We start from the raw sequence: 21516 nt of genomic DNA, 5'->3' as shown, positions 1-21516 counted from the left end.
AGCAGCATTTAAATATTTCAAAAAGCTCCTCCTGTGAAGCTCTGAGCCGCACTGTTTGACCGTGTGTGTGCGTGCGCATGCGCCCGGCTGCACTTCAGCTTCAATATATAAATGCGGGACGGCCCACAATTTTTAATCGGGGCTTCTCAGAGGGCGTAACCTGGCAAGAGTCAGATTGATTCGCGAGTTCTTCACAGTATCTGGACCGCTCCACTAGGATCTGCTCGGGAGATGCAGGACTATTTAGTACAAGGTGATTGTGCGTTGTGGCAACTTTCAAACTTCTGCTTGGACCAATCACGCCAACGTAAATCTTAACCAGGAAGTTAAAAAAACCTGCAAAATCTTATTACTGAGGTAGTGTCTGGCCTGCATATTTTCCCAAATCTGCAAAACAATATTGGGCCCAGTCATGTAGTTTAGGGGCACTATAAGACAAAGTATAAGTAAAACTACCACCATCTAGTGGTGAATGTTGTCACTACAATTTAAAGCTACAACCGATATATATATTTGCATATTTAGCACCCACAAATTCACATGTTCACCGATCCTCTCCTTTGTTCAAAAATATTTTTAGTTTTTCATTTTTTGTTGAGGGGGACTTTTGTCTCCAATTACCAGTGTTGTATGTGTGCATCTAGAACAGTGAGAACATTTTGCCTCGCCCCCTTCCACAACTTCAAACAGCATTACAGGCTCCATGAATCAACAAAGACCATTTCAGAGCTCTCTCTCCTATGCTCTCAATCAATTACAAAAATGCTCAGTGTGGAAAAAAAAAAGCCGTCTGAGGCAAGTCATGAATATATAAATGTGCAGTTATTGTGTGATATTTCATTCCTGCCGCAGTGTCTGCTGTGTCACGTATGTATACCGCCTGTGTCAAAGCTCCAAGGATGTCAGCACAACAATGCACAAAATTCAACCGATCCAGTCACTTGTTGCTTTGATTAATTCACTATACTTGTTCATTTATCTCTTTTGGGATAAAATCACTCAGAGAGACTGAAGGATGCAAAAGCCAGGCAAGTCTCTGCGACGATTATTAATAATTGATTTATAGCGTAGGGGTGAAGGAAAGTTCAAGTCTTTGATATGGTCTTGGCCCATTAATATTTGCGCAAATCTCAAGAAGCAGCCAATTTATTATCCCTTTTAATCTTTGCTGCCACAGTGGTTTTTACCATCTGGCACATGTGCTGTATCTGGAAGACCCATCCAGCATTAAATAATTCTCCTATTTGTAAAATTGAACTGCCTTCTCCTCTTCAAAAGATCTGAACCCGTGATGACTCACAGCTTAAATACGAAAAAACCTAATAAAAAGATCTCGACATAATTGCTCGTAAGCCTTTGAGTGCCACGGTAGTGTAAATGTTCCTCTCCGGCAAAACAGTGTGTTGTTGTCCTACAATAACGTACATCAACATTTAATGTGTGTACACACTCTTGTTAACTCATAGGCGCTGGACTGAGAACATCAGTTAATTATTCATGTTTAAAAGGTTTGGAGAATGCCACATATCCCCGTGGTACTCCAATAGTGTGCAGTCACATAAGACCAAAGGGGATTAGTCTCATCCTACAGGAAAAGTCAATTTATGAAGGTCTATAGAGCACAGATTGGCAGCTAAAGTAAGAGCAGCGGAAGTGTCTTGCAAGTGCCGTTAGCTCTGGGGAATCCACTGGTCAGATGTGGAGCAGCAGTCAGCCAGTCCAGCTGTCACCTTCACTTTAGTCTCAACGGAGAAGTGCGACGGTCTTTGGTGCCTGCTGAGTTTGCACTTAAGTCTGAGATCTTTATCAACTTGAATGGTATCATTGTACAAAAAGATGGAAAGTTTTGTATTGTCAGTTATGGCTCAATCCCAATACCACCCCCTACGTCTCATCCCTTCCCCCGAGGCTCTAAGTGATGACATCAAGAGTCTAGTACGTTCTCAATTCCCGGGGGGGATTTTTATTCTTTTTAAGCTTTTGTCTTCGTCTCTCCAAAGAAGAATTAGGGGAAGGGGTGAAACAAAGGTTTATAGGGTTAAATAGGATTTTGCCTGTGTCAGCAGATTCTTAAGTGGCTCCTTTAATTAAAGCAGAAAGAGCTAAATAGATTGTTCTAGTCACACCAATCAATTATTGTCATTTTGTTTTGGATTTGTATTAATTAAACAATTCATCAATAAAAACGTCTAAAATTGAACTTAATTTTTTTTCCCCATTTTTGTTCAAGATGCAACATATCACCAACATGTTCTGTGCAGCCCAACTAGTGGAAACATAGTGTTTCGATAAGTATTTGGTGGAATATGAATTAAAATCGACCTGTTTATTCTTATTTTTTTATTATTTAACTCCAACTTTTGTGGCATCGACTTAGGCGGCTCCACTGTAATGCTCCCCATTCATGTGCTTTCCACCATAGGGAGAGCGGTTGTGCACTACTGTCATCTTAACTCACGCAGGCTGACACATTGTCACTTCAATCATATCATCCGGGCCGCGGGTCGTGTCAGGAAGCAAGACAGTGAAGGTGCGACAGGTTTTTTTGCTGCACTCCTGCTTCGTTGTGTATTTGTCTCTACAGAAATACGATCATCCTGCGTTGGCTCATCTTCAGCTGATTCACAATGTTTCAGTTGTGTGACATCAGCATACAAGCCCTCAGGTCTGAATCTGTGCAATAGCAGAAATTGGCATATAATAAAATATTTTTATAATCTTTATGGCACTGCATTATCTTTGTATGAGGCGTAACTTCTCACCCACCGCAACAAATAAATATACAAACAAATAAAATACGTGCAGCATGTGTGGCTGTGTTAGGATTCAATTTTCTGTCAAGGGATGTCAGGCAAGGAACTAAAACAGTTTTCCCCCCATCTGAGCTTTTTTTTTTTAATGGCTTCGCTCCTGCTCTCTAAATAGGTCTCAGTATTTACTGCTGCCACGCATGCAGTACTTGCTCTGACTGCTCTCTAACTCTCATCATCAAAGCATTTCCTGCACGGCAGCCATTTTAGGTGTACCGCTGCTGCCCCCAGGAAGCCGAGACGCGCATCCTTCCCCGCTCTCCGTTCAGGACCGGGGACAGATTTGCAATGCGCCTGCGCAGAGTGGAACGCGTGGAAGCACATCGCCTGCTTTCTTTTCTCTCTCCCCCCTGAGCCCTCCCTCACCACGCTCCTTCCCCCTCGTTTGTGCCCCTCCCCCTCGCATCCGCAGCAGGGACTGGCCAATAAAAGAGAGAAAATACGTAAGCATCGACGCGGGCTCGGCGCAAACGGAGGATGCTCAGTGGGAAGCGGCAATCATCTCTCAGCACCGCTCGCACCGCTCGCACCGCTCACTTCTCCCCAAGCCGCCGAGCGCAACCTGGGCCTCCCCACTGACCCGAACCCGACTCTCATCCACACTGCGGCCGCACTCGAGGTGAGGAGGGCGGGGGGACCTAATTTGGAAGGTCAGGCTCCTTAGTAGGAAGGTCATCGCCTCAAGAGCAAGATGTTGGATCCGTCGTCCAGCGAGGAGGAGTCTGACGGGATAGTGGAGGAGGAGACCAAGGAAGTGATGGCCCCCCAGGCCGGATCCCGCATCTCCCCGAGCAGGACCAGCGAGAGCTCCGGCGGACTGGCGCCCAGCAGCGGCCGCAGCAGCGCCAGGCCGACCAGCCCGAGCCCGTCGGCCGCCAGCGAAGAGAAGGACGACCTGGAGAAGCTGCAGCGAGAGGAAGAGGAGCGCAAGAAGAAACTGCAGCTCTATGTGTTTGTCATGCGATGCGTCGCGTATCCATTCAACGCCAAGCAGCCCACAGACATGGCGAGGCGACAACAGAAGGTAAGCGCACCCCCACGCCGCCACCCCCGCCCCTTTCTCTTTTCTCTTCTTCCCCCTATTCCCTTTCCTCCTCGGTGCAAGGGCATCGTTAATAAGCACATGCTGCTGAGACCCCTCCTCTTTTACATCATTGATGACCTACATAAGATACAGTACGGCTGTGTCGGGGGGCGGCTACCTAGTAGCAGCAAGGGAACACAGCACACCTCCGGTTTGTTTTTGGTGCAAAAAAAAAAGAAAGGAATCACCGAACATGAGTGGGAGCATGATGAAGTAGCCCCCGGATAGTAGAAAAGGAGGACACATGGTGGTGCAGAGCTCCTGACTCGAGTGTTGCACATGCACAAAGCTCCCAAGTGAGATCGATTGTGCAGCCCAGAAAGCACATTAAGCGTGCAAGGGCACGCAAGGAGCAGAAGAAAGAAACATTTGCATTGAGACTTGTTGCCATCAGCAAATGAAGGTGAAGAATCAAATGAATGAACCCCCCCCCTCCCCTCTTCATCAATTTGGCCTCCCAAGGTGACTTTTAGTCTCGGACCTTTGGAAGTAGCCCTAATGAGCCTCTTAACCCACAGATGGCGAATTACTCAACATTCATTTCAAAATGTTCCCTACATACCTTAATCTGCCTTCATCTTTAGATTTGTGCATATCACTCACGTGCTTTCAGGTTGTTGTGTGATGTTCAACTGAAGCCAATTTTAGGTCAGGACATCCTTATCTATTCTATGAAACTTCACCACAAATGCGTAGTCTTTATTATTATTGTATTTAAAATCTAATCTACTGAACAGGAATGTATCAATCTGTCTCTCCTCAGGTCCGTAAACAACATTACGGATATTGCACACTCTTGTTTGTATTTAACCTGCCGTCTTCTCTTAGACACCGTATCGTCGACATTTTTTGCTGACTCATGTATGTGGGAGGCTAAACCACTGTGTTTCCATGTATTTGTTTGTTTGCCGTCCCATTTGGCAAAGGTTACCGACAGTCTAATGCGTGATTAGTAATGCACTTTTATATCTGGAAACTCAGGCAGCCACAAAACCTTTGAGCTGTGGGTGGGTGAGTGAATACCTGAACAAACATGCCAACGTGCAATGCAACCCAGACCAAACTGTCGACAGTCAGGCTGCGCAATTCCATTTTGTCCCCATTTCAAAGAATCTATTATTTCGGAAAATAAAAGCCCATATGGAGAAAAATAGAGAGAATTAGGCATGCAAAGTCAAAAAATGTCAAAAATATGAAAGGGGACAATGCGGGCTATTAAAATGTTAGTCGACAACATGTCATTGTTAAGCGGTCATTCGGTATTCGTCGAAAAGTAGCATATATTCTTAAATGCACATTCCTCACAGTGCGGCCTATTACGGATTAGTCACACAAATATGATGAAGCCATTCGTTGGTAATGAAAAGACTCAAAGCCAAAGCAAAACATATGGAGCGGCTCCATGGTAATCTGTTATTAGAGGGTCTGGCACGCAGGCACGCAGTCAGCCATGGACTATCGGGGAGATACAGGCCAGGCTTCAAAGTACGTCACCCCCGTTGCTGCGTCTTCAATGTGCCGCCGTCACCTTGTGAAAGGGCGACACAAAAGGGGGGAAAGGGCCTTTTGAAGGGCGACGGGGAAAATGTTTCCTCCTGCTAACCGACTGGCATCTTCTTGTAAACTGCAGCGCGCCACTGCCGCTATTCAAACGTTCATATTTTATCTGCTTACATGTCTTGGGACACAAACTAATTGCATAATTTACACTAAAGGATGCTGGGAGTAGGTGACCAAGGTTATTGATAGACATGGAATGGAGTCCCCAATATTTTATTTCTGCCGGCTTAAGTCCTCCGTTTTTCATTAACATTCGAAAGCCTGGTGGAATAATAATGTCTATAAAAATAAAAAATATTGTTCTTTACTGGAGTAACAGGACTCGTGATACATCATTACATTAGTGTGCCTTGCAAGGATTATCGTTTGCACGCTTTGGTCCTATAATAGAACATTGTTGTGAGGTGACTATAAATATAACTCATAAATGTCTGAATGAACGAGCAGGTTACTAAAATGAGAATAAAATCAATCAAGAACAAGACAAGAAATCATTTTTTTTCAAATACAGTTTACAATTGAACAATATTTATGAGTGTTGTAGGTGATGGATGAGAGTGAGGGTCAAGTGATGAGTCAGGCTACTGCTTTAATCTCAATGTGTAATATCTCAATATTGTACGTGCTGATTGCAGCAGTATTTTTGAATTCTGTTTTGAAGATATAAATTCCAAATATTAAATCTTAACTTAGAGAATTGAAGATTTTGTGCTGTCAGCACCTTAGCCATTTAGTACTTGTATGAGTGTCTGAACTTCCTTGACGGTGGAGGTCTTAGTAAAGGGTCTTGATGTGACAGTGCGTGTGTGATTGGATGTTAAAGTTCTGTATCCTGGAGGAGATGACAGGCTCATAGGTTGGTGTCAGACATCGCCTCTGTTCTTGACTGATTGTTTCCTACGTGTCTTCCCGACTAGTGGAGCTCAATCGCTTTCCCGTTACCAGTCTTCTCCATGCTTTGGCTTCTTAGAAAGTCCTGATCAGACAGGTTGGACATCCAATGCAGGAAGGGAAATTATAGATAAATGCAACAAGTTTTTAAAAATAATTCATATCAAATTAGCAATCCTATAGGTAATATTATTCTAATTGTAAACAGCAAATCCAAACATGAATTATTGGAAACTTCCTGTAAGTGACTCAAAAAGATGTTGTAATATTAGTTGGTTTTTTTGCAAAGGATAAATACTATATAAAATATGTACTGTAGATTAAAAAAAAAAAAATGAAAAAGATAAACACAGAAAAGTACAAGAACATGTACACATATTCTTTGCTTAAAGCTAGAAAATGCGGTTGTTTTACCACAAGTGCAATCCGCTTTGTTTTTATTGGTTTGGTCCAAACTGTTGCGATGGCCTCACAGTCTACAGTGTGAATAGATGACAGAAAAGTTTCCGATTTAGCCCCCCTCCCCCCTCATTCTCTAGTATGATTTGTTATTCCCGTAAGTTAGCCTGACCCAATCATCTCCTAATAGAGCATCTCTTGGCTCAGCACTTTCTAAAAGCATTCAGCCTCTGAGCGAGAGAGCCTCTGTGATGTGAATGTGAATTCAAATCTATGCTACTTGGTTGAAGGCAACCTCCGTGGTGGAAAAAAAAAAAGACTTTCTTGTCAACATTTCTCATTGGCTTGCTGTCATTGAGCTATGAGAGATCAGTTCTCGTTTTGTTAAAAGACCAACTGTCTTTGTGAAATTACACCTGGTCTGCAGGAAATATTTTGCACAAGTTGGCAACTCATTTCCTTTTATTAACTACTCAAAACTCATCAGCCACAACATTAGGCCTTGACCTTTTCGACCAAGCAGTGGCAACCCAAAATTATACTTGATTCTTTGCAAACGTGGTTGTGAAAGTGAACCTGCTGTAACATTGTGGTTGTAATGTGTATAATTAGAGCTCAGGTACAAAATATAATGAGAGCGCCATGGCGCATCGTTCCGACACATCAACTAGAAACGAGACACTTCCATAAAAGATCTTCCTGTTTCTTTGTTAATAAATGCGTCAAAGGAAAAATTCACCCATCGACCTAATGGCTTCAACTTTTGCTGATACATTTTTATCTCGTTGAAGCGATATATTAACCAAGCTAAGCGTGGCATTTCAGCTAATGGATGAAAGACAGCTAATATAGTATAAAAGATTGGATCTAAGTGAGACGGGAGAGATAAAATGGCAAAACAGAAAGAGGCAATGTATAATTCAATTCAATTATCCATAATTGTGAGTGAAACTGCTGCAGAAACAAAAGATAATTGCATGAAAGTGTCTTAATGTTCCTTTTTCCTTCCCAGTTGAGAGGTTTCAATCGTGGCTAAGAGCGTCTCTGTGCTTGTGTGGCTGCTCCAGCTTTGATTCGAAAAACATGAATCGAAGTTGTCCATAGGTGTGAGTGTGAGTGATTGCTTGTCTTTACATGCCCTGTGGTTAGATGGTAACCAGTCCAAGGTGTATTTCGATTCTCACCCACAAGTCAACTGGGATAGGCTTACTCGTGTCTAGGCCCGTCACGATAATTACTATATCGACTGACCATTCCATCAATAAAATGGACACGATAGTTTTTTTTTTTTTTCCAGACTCGATAAATTCTCATTTACACGTCTGTTGACAAAAATCACAGCAGGACATTTCCCGACAGCTTCACGGATATTGTTACTCGCTTTTTGGCAAAGGAGAAAGCCGAGAGGACATTGTGCAGGAAATAAAATCTTTTTTTTCTTCTTCAGTTTGCCACGACAGTATTTGCAGTTTTTACGAACAAAGTTTATTTTATTGATATTTTTCATTTATCTAATATGTTAAGTCAGACATTAGCATATCATGCAAGAGAGACAGATTCTTACACTTGTATGGCTGCTAAAAATGTTAAATAAAAAAATAAAAAATGGTTACATCATGCCGAAAGCTTGGCCATGTAACCGACTAATTCATCTAAGTTCAACTTCTTTTTTTGCATGAAAACATTTTAAACAAGAATGAATGTTTGTGCTCCAGGCACATTTTATTACTCTTCCTTCAGAGAAGAATGTTATCAAGATTACATTTGAACAGGTAAATGGGGCTCATAAAATGAATGACTCATCAGTGAAAGGCGACTCATGCCGGATGATTTGCACTCTTCGCTAAGAGCTTTAAATTGAGTTTGGCCTGCAAAAAACAAACAAAAAAACATCCAGTCAGAATAAAAGAGGCTTTGCGGTCAAGGTCAAAGGTGGCTTTCGAACGATTTAACAACATTAGTGATACAAATTGTGGACGTAAGAGCGTAAGCCTAAAAGCAGCCGAGGTTAATCCTTTACCTCCAATTTGTGGACAGGACTCATATGGTGGGAAAAAAATACACTCATTCTAGTATTTAATGTATAAAAACAATTCCCAACATATTTTGCCTCCAACTCTGCCAGAGTTGGCCGTACTTCTGCTTCATTATTCAGATGATAAAGCAGCAGTAGCTGATGAATGCAACACACCGGGACACTGTTGTTAGTAGAAAAACAGCAATCGAAATGAAAATGTCACCCCGAGGAGCTTTTGCGAGACAATTTAGGATTTGCTCTTTCTCTTTTCATCCCTCACACAATGTGCATCTGCGAGCCAGCTCGAAAGCTGCATCTCACATCATTCTGACGTTCACCCTGCACCAGTTGATTTCTATTTCCGTGGCGCACGTGTTAATTAAACCTTTATGTCCCAGCAGAGCCCACGTGATCCCCGATGTTAGACGTCGACCGCAATGATTTTTTTTTTCCCCCCACCCTGCCTAACCTTGACATGCTGACGAGAATGAAACACTGTTTCATGACTGAGCAAATCCGTGAAGCTTAAAAGGGGTTTAAGGTTAGTTGGTTTGTCCGTCCTGAAAGATTAATCTACGCCCTCCCGTCAATCTCCCTCTAGAAATGGTTACTGTATAGATAAGTGCAGTCCATTTACAAAAGGTAATCCCATGTTCTTAGTACATCATACAGAGAGGAAACCATGTTGTTGACGAATGATGATGTCACAGCTTGAAACATACAATATGTGTTCCTCTAACTGTTATTCCTACAAATGTTGCAATTTAACTGTAGAGCATTTTCTTGAATTATTTTGGCAGAGGGCATTTGTTTTCATTGGGCGTTCCTCCATTAGCAGGATTGCGCAACCATTTATTTCTCTGAAGTTTTGTGGCAGCAGGCAGGGTCACAGCCGAAGGAAGAATGTGATAAATGTTTAATTCCGATCTGCATAAAGCTGATTATTCTCTCGATTTGCGACTCGTTTATATGAACTTTTTGGAGACTTTGCTTTATCGTGCATGAATTTTTGAATAAGGCATACAGAGAAGTATCTACGGAGTAATTGAGCGCTGATTCTAATTAGGTCTTGGTTGAAGTCTGCAACTGACTCGAAGGCATATGAGGTGCAAATTATAAACTATGAAAGTCATCATTAATCCGCAACCTGTCAAAGTACAAACATTGTGAATTGCATTTTTTTCTCCTCTAATTCTTGGTAAACTATTTCAAATGTGACAAGACTGCAGTTGGCACACACCTGTAGAAGAAATTTAATTTGTAAACAAGATACTTGTACTCCTTATTTTCTCTTGACATAAGTGTGTGAAATCAATGTGTGATTATGAACAGCAGCAGAGAAGGGACCATCCTTCCTGCTTGAAATGATCTTTTGTCCTACTGCAGTAATTGCTTGGATAAAATTAACTCTTCTTATGAATGAGTCATTCTTTTGTGAAGTGGACTCATCTTTTCAATTGCTGCCTTCTTTGATGTCATCTCAAAATAAAACATTTTTGTCCCCCGAGCCATTTCTATGCTGTTAGTGTTACGTGAAGCATTGCTTCAGTTGGATATAAGCACGCCATGATGGGAGATTTTCTTTCCTCACATAAAAAGGCAAAGAGGATAGAAATGTCCAAGCTGTGCAAGATTCATTACTGCAGTCCTTTGCTCCCTGACTCAGGCCTCAAGAAAGCAAAGAGCCACCTGGGGGGGCAGCATCACCCTGCATGTCAGGTCCAAACACTGGAGTATTTTTTTCCCTTCCTGCATTGCTGAAAAGTGGCGAGAAACTGCTACGTATGTGGACGACTTGAATGCTCGCCTTCACCTAGAAAGTGTTGCTCTCTTTGCAGAAAGAAACTTTGCTCAGAGGTATAGGGACAGTCACGATCAAATATCTTTAGAATGGATTATTCAATCGATTAATCAAATAATCAGATACAATTTTATTCCCATTAGTAAAATCTATTAAAACATTTTTTTTTTCTGATTGCTAAGCAATATCACACAGGAAAGATTGATGATGTCATGGTTAAAAAGTAAAAATATGTTTACAAATGTCTGATTTTGATGAAAGACAAAAGATACTTGAGAACTTGAGAAATCTGGGAATTATTACTTTAGAGAGCCAGAAATCAGAAGTTACTCGATTATCAAAATACAATGCGTTGTCGATTAATCGATCAATTTTGACACTCCTAATTACAATGCAGTTTTTCAAATATACACAGGCGTCTGCTGTTATGAAACCAGCTTTTCAATCATTTAAGTCACTCAAATTTGGTTACTTGTATCAACTAAACTGCAACATGTAATTAAAAACCTCTTGATCTCCTTCCCCCAGAGAGTTTTGATAGCTTCGTTTTGCCGTGACCTTTTCAAAGAGCCCCCCGCCCGATTTCAGCCTGTAAACCACAGGACGCTCGCATGTCCATGCCATTTATGTCATACTTGTGTAAGGGCTCATTTTCTGCTCGGTAACTGCATGACTGAAAACCGTGGCCGAGCAGAACGGGTGCTGTGAGGGAGTGGGTGGTGCGATAATGGATGTCTGTTACGAGAAGCGGCTTAGCTGGTGGCGAACGCCGTGTTCTATGACAAGCATAGTGGAGCTTGCGGACACGCGACGTGTTTGCCGTGTGTCCGCAGAGCAGAGAGCACACCTGGCTGTTTGCTGACCCCGACAATTGCCGTTGACACACACAATGCTGCAAATGAACATGAACGTGTCTGCCCGGGGGGGAGAGAATAGCCCGAGCACCTGTCTTTGTGTTTCTGTCGTCTGTGACCACAGTGGCTTGATGGCGTTGGACTTGCTGTGTTTGACTTTGTGCAGCTGTCATGTACTCGTGCTGTTTGCTCACGTGATGTGAAATGAGCTTTGCGTTGAGAATAATAATAATAAAAAAAAAGAAACAAAGGCGGTTAGTTTGTGAGCAATAATGTCAACCTGCATTAAAGAATATTATCCAAATTGAGTTCACACAATCGAGGGCTGAATGATCGTTTTTGGGTCTGAATCGAAATTCCAGACATGGGATCGTCAAAGCTTCGATTTTTCGTCATGCACACAAGTCAGCTGTAAGCAAACTCTATCTTTAAATTATTCTTTTTTAAAGGCAAACTTTTCAATGCAAGTCTCATTTTAAATCCCATTCAGGCATATTGAATGTTGCGGTGAATGATTAATGCGGGTATTGAGTTTTATCTTCAGTATATTTTATGCAGCCGTGGTTTTAGATGAAGTTGTTTGTGTAGACTTTGTTGAGTTTTCTGGAAAGATTCATGGTTGTATTTCCAGCCTGCGGTCCTGATATCTTGTTGGCTGTTCATTCATGTTATTGTTTAATTAAATTTGTACCCACGTCTGTGAATAACCACAGATATAGATGATGCTTTATGTTCTATGCCAGGGGTGTCAAACTCATTTTTGGCGCGGGGCGCATCGTAGTCATAGTTTCCTTTTATGACTGTCAGTCCAAAAAATTTTAAGAGCGTCTCATAGTAGGCTACACAACAAACTGATAAATAACTAGTTTTGAAATCAGAAACTCGTAAAAACTGTAAAAAAAAATGGTAATAAAAAAATTGCTAGCAACATCGCTATTTTTTAAAAAGTAACTACAATTTGCAAGTTTTATATTGACAGATAAATAGATGCAAAATTTGTCTTTGCGGGCCAAATATAATTACACTGAGTTTGACACACCTCTGTTCTGAACTTCATTTAGGAAAACACCATCAACTTTCGATGTGACGCAACTTCACGAATCGCTCAGAAGTGTCCAGTAAGGGTGATTCGGCAAACTAAACCACTCAGGCTATATGCTTTATTCATTTCGATAATTAATCCATCCGACAAAGCGCAGCAAGGACAACAATGTCATTCATCCTATAAGATGTGGAAAATAAAATTGTCAAGATTATGCTGACCGTATAATCCAAATATGACAAAATGTTCAAAACATGTCACAGTTACTCCACCTAATGACAGAAGCATTCGGGTTAAGTCGTTTTTACAGTACAGTCAAGTAGTTTTGAAAGTTTTCCATGCATAATGCCTTTTCTTGGCTCCTCTATTGATACGTGGGGGGTGATTAATGTTTACTTCACTGCTGCAAATGAATCACGGGGCCCTGCTGCAATCTTGATAAGAGCCATAGAGAGAGAATCAATATGCGCCAAGTAGGAAAAATATGTCTTGGGAATGTGGTTCAGATGAAAATGTAGGCACTTTCCCTCAGCCATCAATATGGTCACTAATCACTACAGTTCCCCAATCAGCAGTCTCGCTTTTGTGCGCGAAATGTTGACGAAAAGATTAATAGTCTGTCACCGGCTAAGCTACAGAAGAGCCAAAGCTAATGATTAAATTGAAAAATTCCATATTTTAAGGATTTATGTTAATCATCATTCCACACCCTGAGGAGAAAATGAAAGCAACTGACCAGTCCAGCTGACTGCTTCAACTTCATTGACTCACATTAGGTTGCTTCCATAATTGTTTGGCACAGAAATTTTGCAGCGGTCGTGAACCAGCATTCTTCTGCTTCACAAAGATGAAATTCATTACTAAGATCAAAGCTTCTCACACTGAGGCTTTCAAAAAAGTCAAGCGTGGAATGGATGAAGTTGTTTTTATAATAATAATAAGAATGATAACAATAATATTGATAATAAAATAATAATAAGAATACATTGAAATTATATCGCGTTTTTTGGACAAATAATGTCAGCGTCCCTAAAGATGATTAGCTTTCGTGCTGACAGATTTGAGTTAATTCTGCTTTATTTTTTTAAGCAGACTGAAGGAATTTGGAGGATGCGACAGGCTTATCGAGATTGCCTCACAGGCACATTATATGGAATGCATTTGCATCTTCCTCCTACACCAAAGTCTGCCATTTGCTAACACACGCACACGCATATTAGCGGCTGATCCTGGTGCTTGTATGATATACACAACAGCTTGATGTGGAGACAACAGCTCTTTTAGCGTGTGTTAAATCAATTCAAGGACATTTAGACCTGAGTGAGGTGCGCGGAAAAAAGGGGGAGAAGAGATCAGAGGTGCATGTTACTTTAATTAGGTTCTTTATGTGCATATAAAATACCTCAACATCGAAGCAAATTAGTTAAAAGTTAAGTGTCTGTATTCATTTGACCACTCTTTAAATTATAGGGAAGGTGAATTATGCACCATGCTCCTAAATATGCAAACCTCTTTTTACTCCAACCAATCAAGGTTCCTGACAGTTATTAAGCCAAGGCACATGTTTTATATTAGCAAAATCTCGGAACACACCACTAAAATCTATAATAACTGTCTGCTGTTACAAGAAAAATGTTCTACAAAGCTCATTTGAAGTTTTGTCAAACTTTAATATAGAATTTCATTTCCAGAACCTACAAAGCCAACTTGTTTGCGCAGCACTTTAGAAAAGGTGAATAAATGCCACAGCGGTTCCATTTCACTGTCATCAGTGTCCTGTATTCTTGTTGCTCTCAGTTCAAGGAGATGGATCGGTTTGGCAAAGTTTATACTAAGGTGGGGGCACGAGTGGGATCAGAGTGGTAGAAGTCTGCGACATTAGAGTTTTATTCATGAGGCATCATTTAAAAAAAAATAAGAAGAAGATTGACTACTGCTGGTGCGCGCGGCTGCGCCTCTGCAGGCTTTACATCACAAAGACGGAGCGGAGCTGTAAAGCTAAGTTCTCGATGTACCGCCCAATCTTTACTCCTGAGGTCATGACCCCCGTGTTTTGCTTGAAAGTAGGCGATTGCGCATCCAATCAGCCAACACGCCCTTCTTCGCTATCTCTCCGGGTGATTTCATTGGCTGCAGAGAGATTTAGGAGCGTGTCGTTGAGCCTTTTCCAATTTATGTACTTCGTGGGCCAAGAATAGCTTCCGCCTATACTGGGAGAGTTTGTCAGGCCAAATGAGGAGGCAGTGGTGGACCACGTCTCCCAGCTAGCCTGGGAGTACTTAGCCTAGTTCTGTGCTGACAAGAACATTTAAAGACTGGCTGGGATAGCATTGTTGCAGCTAATGTGCGTCCATTTGGACAGTGTTGTCTAATCTCGCCTTAATGCTTCCTTGTCCTATGTGTGCCCTTGCCTCGTCAGATAACAAAGCAGCAGCTTCAGCAGACCAAGGATCGCTTCCAAGCCTTCCTGAACGGAGACACTCAAATTGTGGCGGATGAAGCCTTCATCAATGCTGTGCAGAGCTACCACGAGGTACCAGCACAGCATAATCACAGCAGCACACGCTCAATCAATCACAGCCATTTTTCCACACAGCAGAGGCTGGATGACTTTCTGAATTCATCACTGACTCAATGCATGTCCACGTACATTTTTGCTGATTGTCGTGCAAAAACGCCGTTGGCCGGAGCAATTTCTATGCACGGAGTCGAGCAACGTTTTCTTTTTCTCATGGCCATAAATCCAAGCCCCCACGCAGAACTGCTCCAGTTTCCATGTCAAAATGCTCAAATCCATGCGGCTGAGTGATAAAATGGTGGCTGAGGTTTCTCACTGTGAAGATTATGAGTCAGACCATGTGGCTGACACAGCCGTCTTTCCAAGCTCACGCTCTTCAATCGACATAATGAAGAAAGTCATTATTACTGTGCATGCTCGAGACATGACAGATAGCGGATATGAAAGGTCAATTCTTTAATGGAGGAAAAAAAAACAAGCAAAGGCATAATGGCAAAAGGGTAGATAAATCTTTATACAGTCGGTAGATGGCTATACAGCCTAATTAAAGCTTCGCCGACATGTGAAAAATGGCTGTAATATGCCTCACTGTATTTTCATGATGGATTTTATAAATACATGAAATGGTGAAAAATGAGCTGACTAGCTAGTGTCTTTTAAAAGTGTCCAATGAGGGAAAATTGTTGCTTTTGGTAAGAATTTACACACCTAAGGTTCACAATAATGTATCATGAAATCCAAAAAGTTGCGTCAAAAAAACTCTCATAATTTTAAACTAGGGAGTTCAAAATAATTTTGACATTTTGACAGAGACACCCAAAAAATGTTTGTCTCGTGTGAATAGATATATGTAACAAATAGTTTTGAAATTAGCAATAATATTTTTCTCAATTATTGTTGAAGTTACTGTAAAAAGGAAGAAAAAAAATCTTGCAAAATCTCAACGTCATTATTTACTTATTTTTATGGGAGTGGACATGATTTGCTTTCGCGAGCCTTTTAAAATGACACAGTGGGCCGGATCTGGCCCCCAGGCCTTGAGTTTGACACCGATAAATAACCGTATTAGTTTCCTTTGGTTTAGAACTGCACTGTAGACGTGACTTTGTAAGGTATTTTAAAATGGTGTTAACCTGAGTCACCTACACAAGAGGGGGAAAAGATTACATATACGCTCTCGGTATGATTCTGCACAGTTCGGCACTTTTGCAAAATATTACCACCGTAAAAAAGACTGAATTTTTTATGAAGTTTTCGGAATGGACCGTAATGTACCGAGGCAGCTACTCTGAATGTTAAAAGGATGTGGAGTAGAATCATATCCAGAGCTTCTTTTTTTTAACAAATGAAATTGCTCTGCTAATTGAAAAAAAATATTGAAGTGGTTGTTGGTGTTTTATTTTACCACCAGAATGAGTGGGAGACACAGTAATTAATTAAATCATTGATTTTCCTAAAGACTTGTGCGCTTTTAAAGGCCTCTCTAGGCGGGAATCAATGGTACCAAAGCTTTGTTATTTGTATATGTACGCCACTTACCAAATGGGCCCAACAGTTGCTTCTTGGATGCTGACAACAAATATGACTGACTGTCTTAATGACAAAGCCGTGGGCTCCATTGTTTGGTTGATGCTGTCATCTTGTCCGTCACTGTCATTAGCAGGTGGCCCTGCAAGGACTTCATAAAGCTGTTGTTTCTTAATCGCTAGAATGACTTGATTATGACATAAATACATTCTCTTGCAACAAAGGTGTTCTTAAAGAGCGACCGCGTGGCTAAAATGGTCCAGAGCGGCGGCTTCTCGGCCAGCGACTTCAGGGAGGTGTTCAAGAGGCACATTGAGAAGCGCGTCCGCAGTCTCCCAGAGATCGACGGCTTGAGCAAGGAGACGGTGCTTAGCTCCTGGATGGCCAAGTTTGACACCATCTACCGCGGCGACGAGGATCCACGCAAGGCGCAGCAGCGTATGACGGCCAGCGCCGCCTCCGAGCTCATCCTGAGCAAGGATCAGCTGTACGAGATGTTCCAGAATATCCTGGGCATCAAGAAGTTTGAGCACCAACTGCTTTACCAAGCTTGTCAGGTATGTTTAAGATCCAATTGTACAAAAAAAATTCATTTCACCTTAGGTCATTCATAAACACAATCTTGCTCCATTAAACTGTTTCACAATCACAACTGTGCCAGCAAATTTACTTTATATTCCTGAATCAAGTGTCGTAAAAACTCTTGTTTTAATTTCCTTTCCAATTATTGCGCACAATATATAATAATTTGACCTTGAAATAACAGCTTTGAAACCACTTCATTTGATTTAATAATTACAATCGCATCTGTCATTGCCATAGCAACCATGACTAAAGCACCATTAACTATTTCGGTGGTCTATAATATTGGGAGACCGACCAGGGGCAGCTTTCATGTTTTATTCGCCAAAGTGCTAACTTCATCATATCTTATGCAATGATTGCGTTGATTCTTTCAAGACATGATGTCACGAAAGGTTCTCATTTATTAGCTTGGCTTTTTAACTTCTGCCTATGTCTTTGTCTCTCACACATACATGCTCCTTTACGACAGTTGATTTGCGCATGCCGGGGTGCGTTCAAAGTAGATTACAAACCACTTTCAATGCAGCCCGGAAGCAAAAAAAAAAAAATCCCTCACTGTTGCTTCAACTTGTCAGCCATTTGTATCTGGTAATGTCCAATGCTTCACTCAGGAGGTAGATATGTTGAGATTACAGACTGGGGGGCTTGTGTCACATATAACTAACTCTCTTATCCTGCTGTCGTTCCTGCTTTACTGCTCTCTGTGGGAATGTTAAAAGCAGCACTAATGAATTCCTTCTTCAGCAGTGCAATTTCAAGTCTTATCGCGGCTGTATTTGGAGGAAACCTCTGGCGCTCTTGCACGTGTTTATTCAACTCATCAAAGCTTGATAACACCAATAAGGCTTCAAAGTTAATAAACCAGTCCAAGTGTCCATCAGTGCACACTGAAGGAATCGAATAAATGGCTCAGTATTGTCCTTGTTTGGATGAGATCAATACGGCCTCGGTTTCTCACTGGGGTTCATTAACGTAATGCTATTCTGTAAAACATTTCCATCGCCTCCTTTCTGATCCCTTTGATGATGCTTAACCTACTTTGGATGAGTTGATGCTATGAGGTCACAAATCTGCATGCAGAACATCCGCAGAGGCTCTACGGAGTAACACCAGAGGCTCAGCGAAAAGCAGAAAGTTGAAGTCGTAAGCACAGCTAAAGCCCATCTCCAATTGTAAATATCGATAAATAGAAGAGAATTTGCATCAGAACCAATTTAAAATATCCTTGTCCTGATGCTTACCCCAGCTGTTTTAGGTGCATTCTTATTCCATTTGCCGGCGTAATGAATATATTAGAGCCGTCTAATGATGACTTTCAGCATCTCCTCAGTAAGCAACCAGTCGCTAGCAATTGTCCTTGCGTGCTCAATGATAAAATCCTCACTAGGAGGCAATTCCGTTAGCGGGGCTCACTGCTGGGATTTAATGGAAGGTTTTGGGAGATTGTAGATTCAGAGGCCAACCGAGGTTTATTATCATTGGGGATTTAATTTTTTTTTTTTTTGTGCGAGAGGAAGGCGCTGTTTGGATTATTGCGGGATGCTGAAAATGACTGGACTGGCCGTGACATTGCACGTGCTTCCCTTTTTCTTTTCCTCTGCTGCGATATACCACCAAGGACAACTAAACATAGATTGAAATAGATATTATGGTCACTGGACACACCACGCAAATAATTGATTACACAGTATTTTTATTATTGTGCTTTAGATTGCAATGGTTTGGAAACTACTGTGCGTATATTCGCACTGAAAGTTGTTTCTAATATTAGCCCTATGAGACAAAAATAAACAGTGTCAATTAAAGTGAGCTGATTGTACTTTTTATGAAGAAATAGCAAAGGACGTAGCGTTGTGGCATGGCTGATATTTTCTAAATGTCAACAAAATCACATTATGTTAGGCTTAAATTGCAATACATGAAATAAACCCAGAATAGAACATTAAAATTAAAATGTTTGTATAATAGCTATTTGACTGCCAAATAATCAATATTTATGTTCTCAGGAGAATGTTTCTTCATTCTTACAAAGTAAGACGACGATTAAATGAGTCAGACCTGATATTCATTGTGCCCCCGCCATTTCCCCCCACACAGCTGTCCTATGTATCACTTTCCTCTTTAGACTGGCGGAGAAGTGCCAGAGGAAGGAATTAGTGGGTTTGAATCTGGCGACGTCACAGCATTGTTAGTGAAATAAAACCGAAAAAAAAAAAAAGTCAAACCAACCAAATGCAGATAATAAAGAGGAAGGAACAGCCACTGACTGTGAAGTGACATTTTTAATGGCCCAAATTTCCGTGTCAGGTTTGTCACTTCACAAGAGAAGTTCATTTTTCTACCACAGACACACACACACACACACACACATACGCGCACACAAACAATTGCATAGCGCGGGTCTAAATATAGAGCAGATGCTTGAACTCCTCTCGGTGGCATTCAGCTCTCAATCTGCCCGCACCGTCCTTTGTTGTGCACATAAAAACGCCTGTGGCTGTCCTGCTGCTAATGTCCGGGAGTCAGGGGGGGTGGGGGGCCGCTCACATCAGTCAGGCTGCTAATCTTGTGCCACCGCTTCTTTACCTTTAACCTGCCATTAGCTTGGCCCGTTACTGCAGCGTCATCACCCACCGCTACCGCTAGCTTAGTTATCGGCGTACCTTTTAGTTGCTGTAATTTGTCATGAGATTGCCTGTCGGATTAGGTTCCGCCTGCAAGCGCGCTGACATCTATGCCCTTTTAGAAGTTGTTGGTCTGCAAAGATTGGGGTGTTGAGAGATCAGCAGCGGGTGCTTGTTGTTTCACGCAGGCTCTGACCTCGAGCTTGACCTGCTGCTTCACTTTCATCATCTGCCAGGCCTGTTTTTCAGATTTTTTACATCCAGGCTGAAAAAAATGCCTCACTTTTTTATCACCTCCACCAATCAGCAAGATGTATTGTTTTGTTGGCTGTTTGCCAGTTTAGGAGGCAATATGTCCATCCATCCATCCATCCATCCATCCATCCATCCATCCATCCATCCATCCATCCATCCATCCATCCATCCATCCATCCATCCATCCATCCATCCATCCATCCATCCATCCAACCAACAAATTCAGAAGACCATGCACACATTCGAGCCAGGCCATAGCAGCTTGTGTTTGCTGTCACTTTTTTTTTTTTCTTTCCATGCGTGGCACGAGTAGTTCATTTGGGACCGCCAGGGTCAGATGTGTGCCGCGCCCCAGTCGTAGAGTGTTTTGACAGGCGATGCAGGATGGCCATGCAAAGAGGAAGGGAGACACTCACTCGAGTGGTGGCTCAGGTCGAGGTCGTCTTCATTTTTGATAACAGACAGGACGAAGAAGACACCTCGGCAGGATGCTCGTTGTCCTCTTGTCCGACAGCACTCAGCGCTGCGAGTGCAGCCATTTTCCTGCAGCTGGTGGCAGCGTGTGATTATGTGCTCTACTAAACAACAACTCTGGGTTATGCGGCAGCCTGCTCGTTTGCTGGCCTGCATTGACAACATACTCTGACACTTGCCACTCACTCGCCTCTGTTGGACACGCCACCTGACAGACATGGTGTCACTATACGAGCTCATGCGGAAATATACATTTATTCGGTTTCACGACAATACTATATTTCTAACTTTTATGTACACCAGTGGATAAAAAAAGTGAGTCATTGTCGCCAAAATCCACACAAGCGATCTACCAAGCGCTACCGCTACTGCTGGCTTCTTCTATCTTTTTGGTGGCTTAATAAAAGTGTCACACTAAAATATACCATCTTAGAAGCATATACGATTCATGGTTTAATTAAATTGACTAAAAAATGACCCGAGTCTTGTCTAAGATCATATTTTAACCACCCAGGTATAGTGCCTCTATTGCAAAGTATTGCAGGAGGAATAAAGTCAATTTGGAAAAGCCCGAGAGACAAGCCCACTTCAAATCCAAGAGTTTTGCACGGTAGCACAAACTGAAGGTGAAGTTGTTGTCTTTTTCCTAAACCCACACTACGCTGTTTAGTGGAAATGTTTTTGGAGCTGTTTTGATACCGCAAGATTTTCCTTGTGCCCCCTCTTGAGAAGCACTGGTGTCTGCTCGCAATCACATTTGGCGAGAGTAGGGTTAGGGTTAGGTAAGTGAAGCATAAAAACCTACAGACTCAGGCAGCAAGAAAGACATCAGACCTCTCCTCTACTTCTCCGCGTCAGCTAATTCAAGATTCGCATTCATTATTGATGCGCGGGGAGGCATGAATTTATCTGCTTTTCATTCCTCCAGGGCCCACACTTGCAGCTTCTCTTAACCTTGTTTAGTCGTTGAGTGCCACAGCTCTGTTTTTCCATTTGAGTCCAAACATCTTTTTGTTGTCTGAGCTTTACCGTCGTGATCGTATTTTATGGCAGCCGCCTCTCAAATCAACGAGAA

At 41.9% G+C, this 21516-nt stretch overlaps 1 protein-coding gene across 3 annotated transcripts in view; it reads left to right on the top strand.

Annotated features, from left to right (window-relative positions):
- The first annotated feature begins 3278 nt into the window (after positions 1-3278).
- Positions 3279-21516, top strand: part of cadpsb (Ca2+-dependent activator protein for secretion b) — a 49881-nt gene continuing 31643 nt past the window's right edge. For all 3 annotated transcript variants that reach the window (XM_061290915.1, XM_061290914.1, XM_061290913.1), the window contains exons 1-3: positions 3279-3834; positions 14878-14991; positions 16728-17060. In XM_061290915.1, the coding sequence (XP_061146899.1) occupies positions 3502-3834; positions 14878-14991; positions 16728-17060 (780 nt within the window). In that variant the 5' untranslated portion in view covers positions 3279-3501. The remainder of the gene's footprint in view (positions 3835-14877; positions 14992-16727; positions 17061-21516) is intronic.

The sequence above is a fragment of the Syngnathus typhle genome, linkage group LG11 (genome assembly GCF_033458585.1).
Source record: "Syngnathus typhle isolate RoL2023-S1 ecotype Sweden linkage group LG11, RoL_Styp_1.0, whole genome shotgun sequence".
Classification (NCBI taxonomy): Eukaryota; Metazoa; Chordata; class Actinopteri; order Syngnathiformes; family Syngnathidae; genus Syngnathus; species Syngnathus typhle.
Note: the sequence above shows the minus strand (reverse complement) of the source record. Positions and strands in the feature narration are given on the sequence as shown.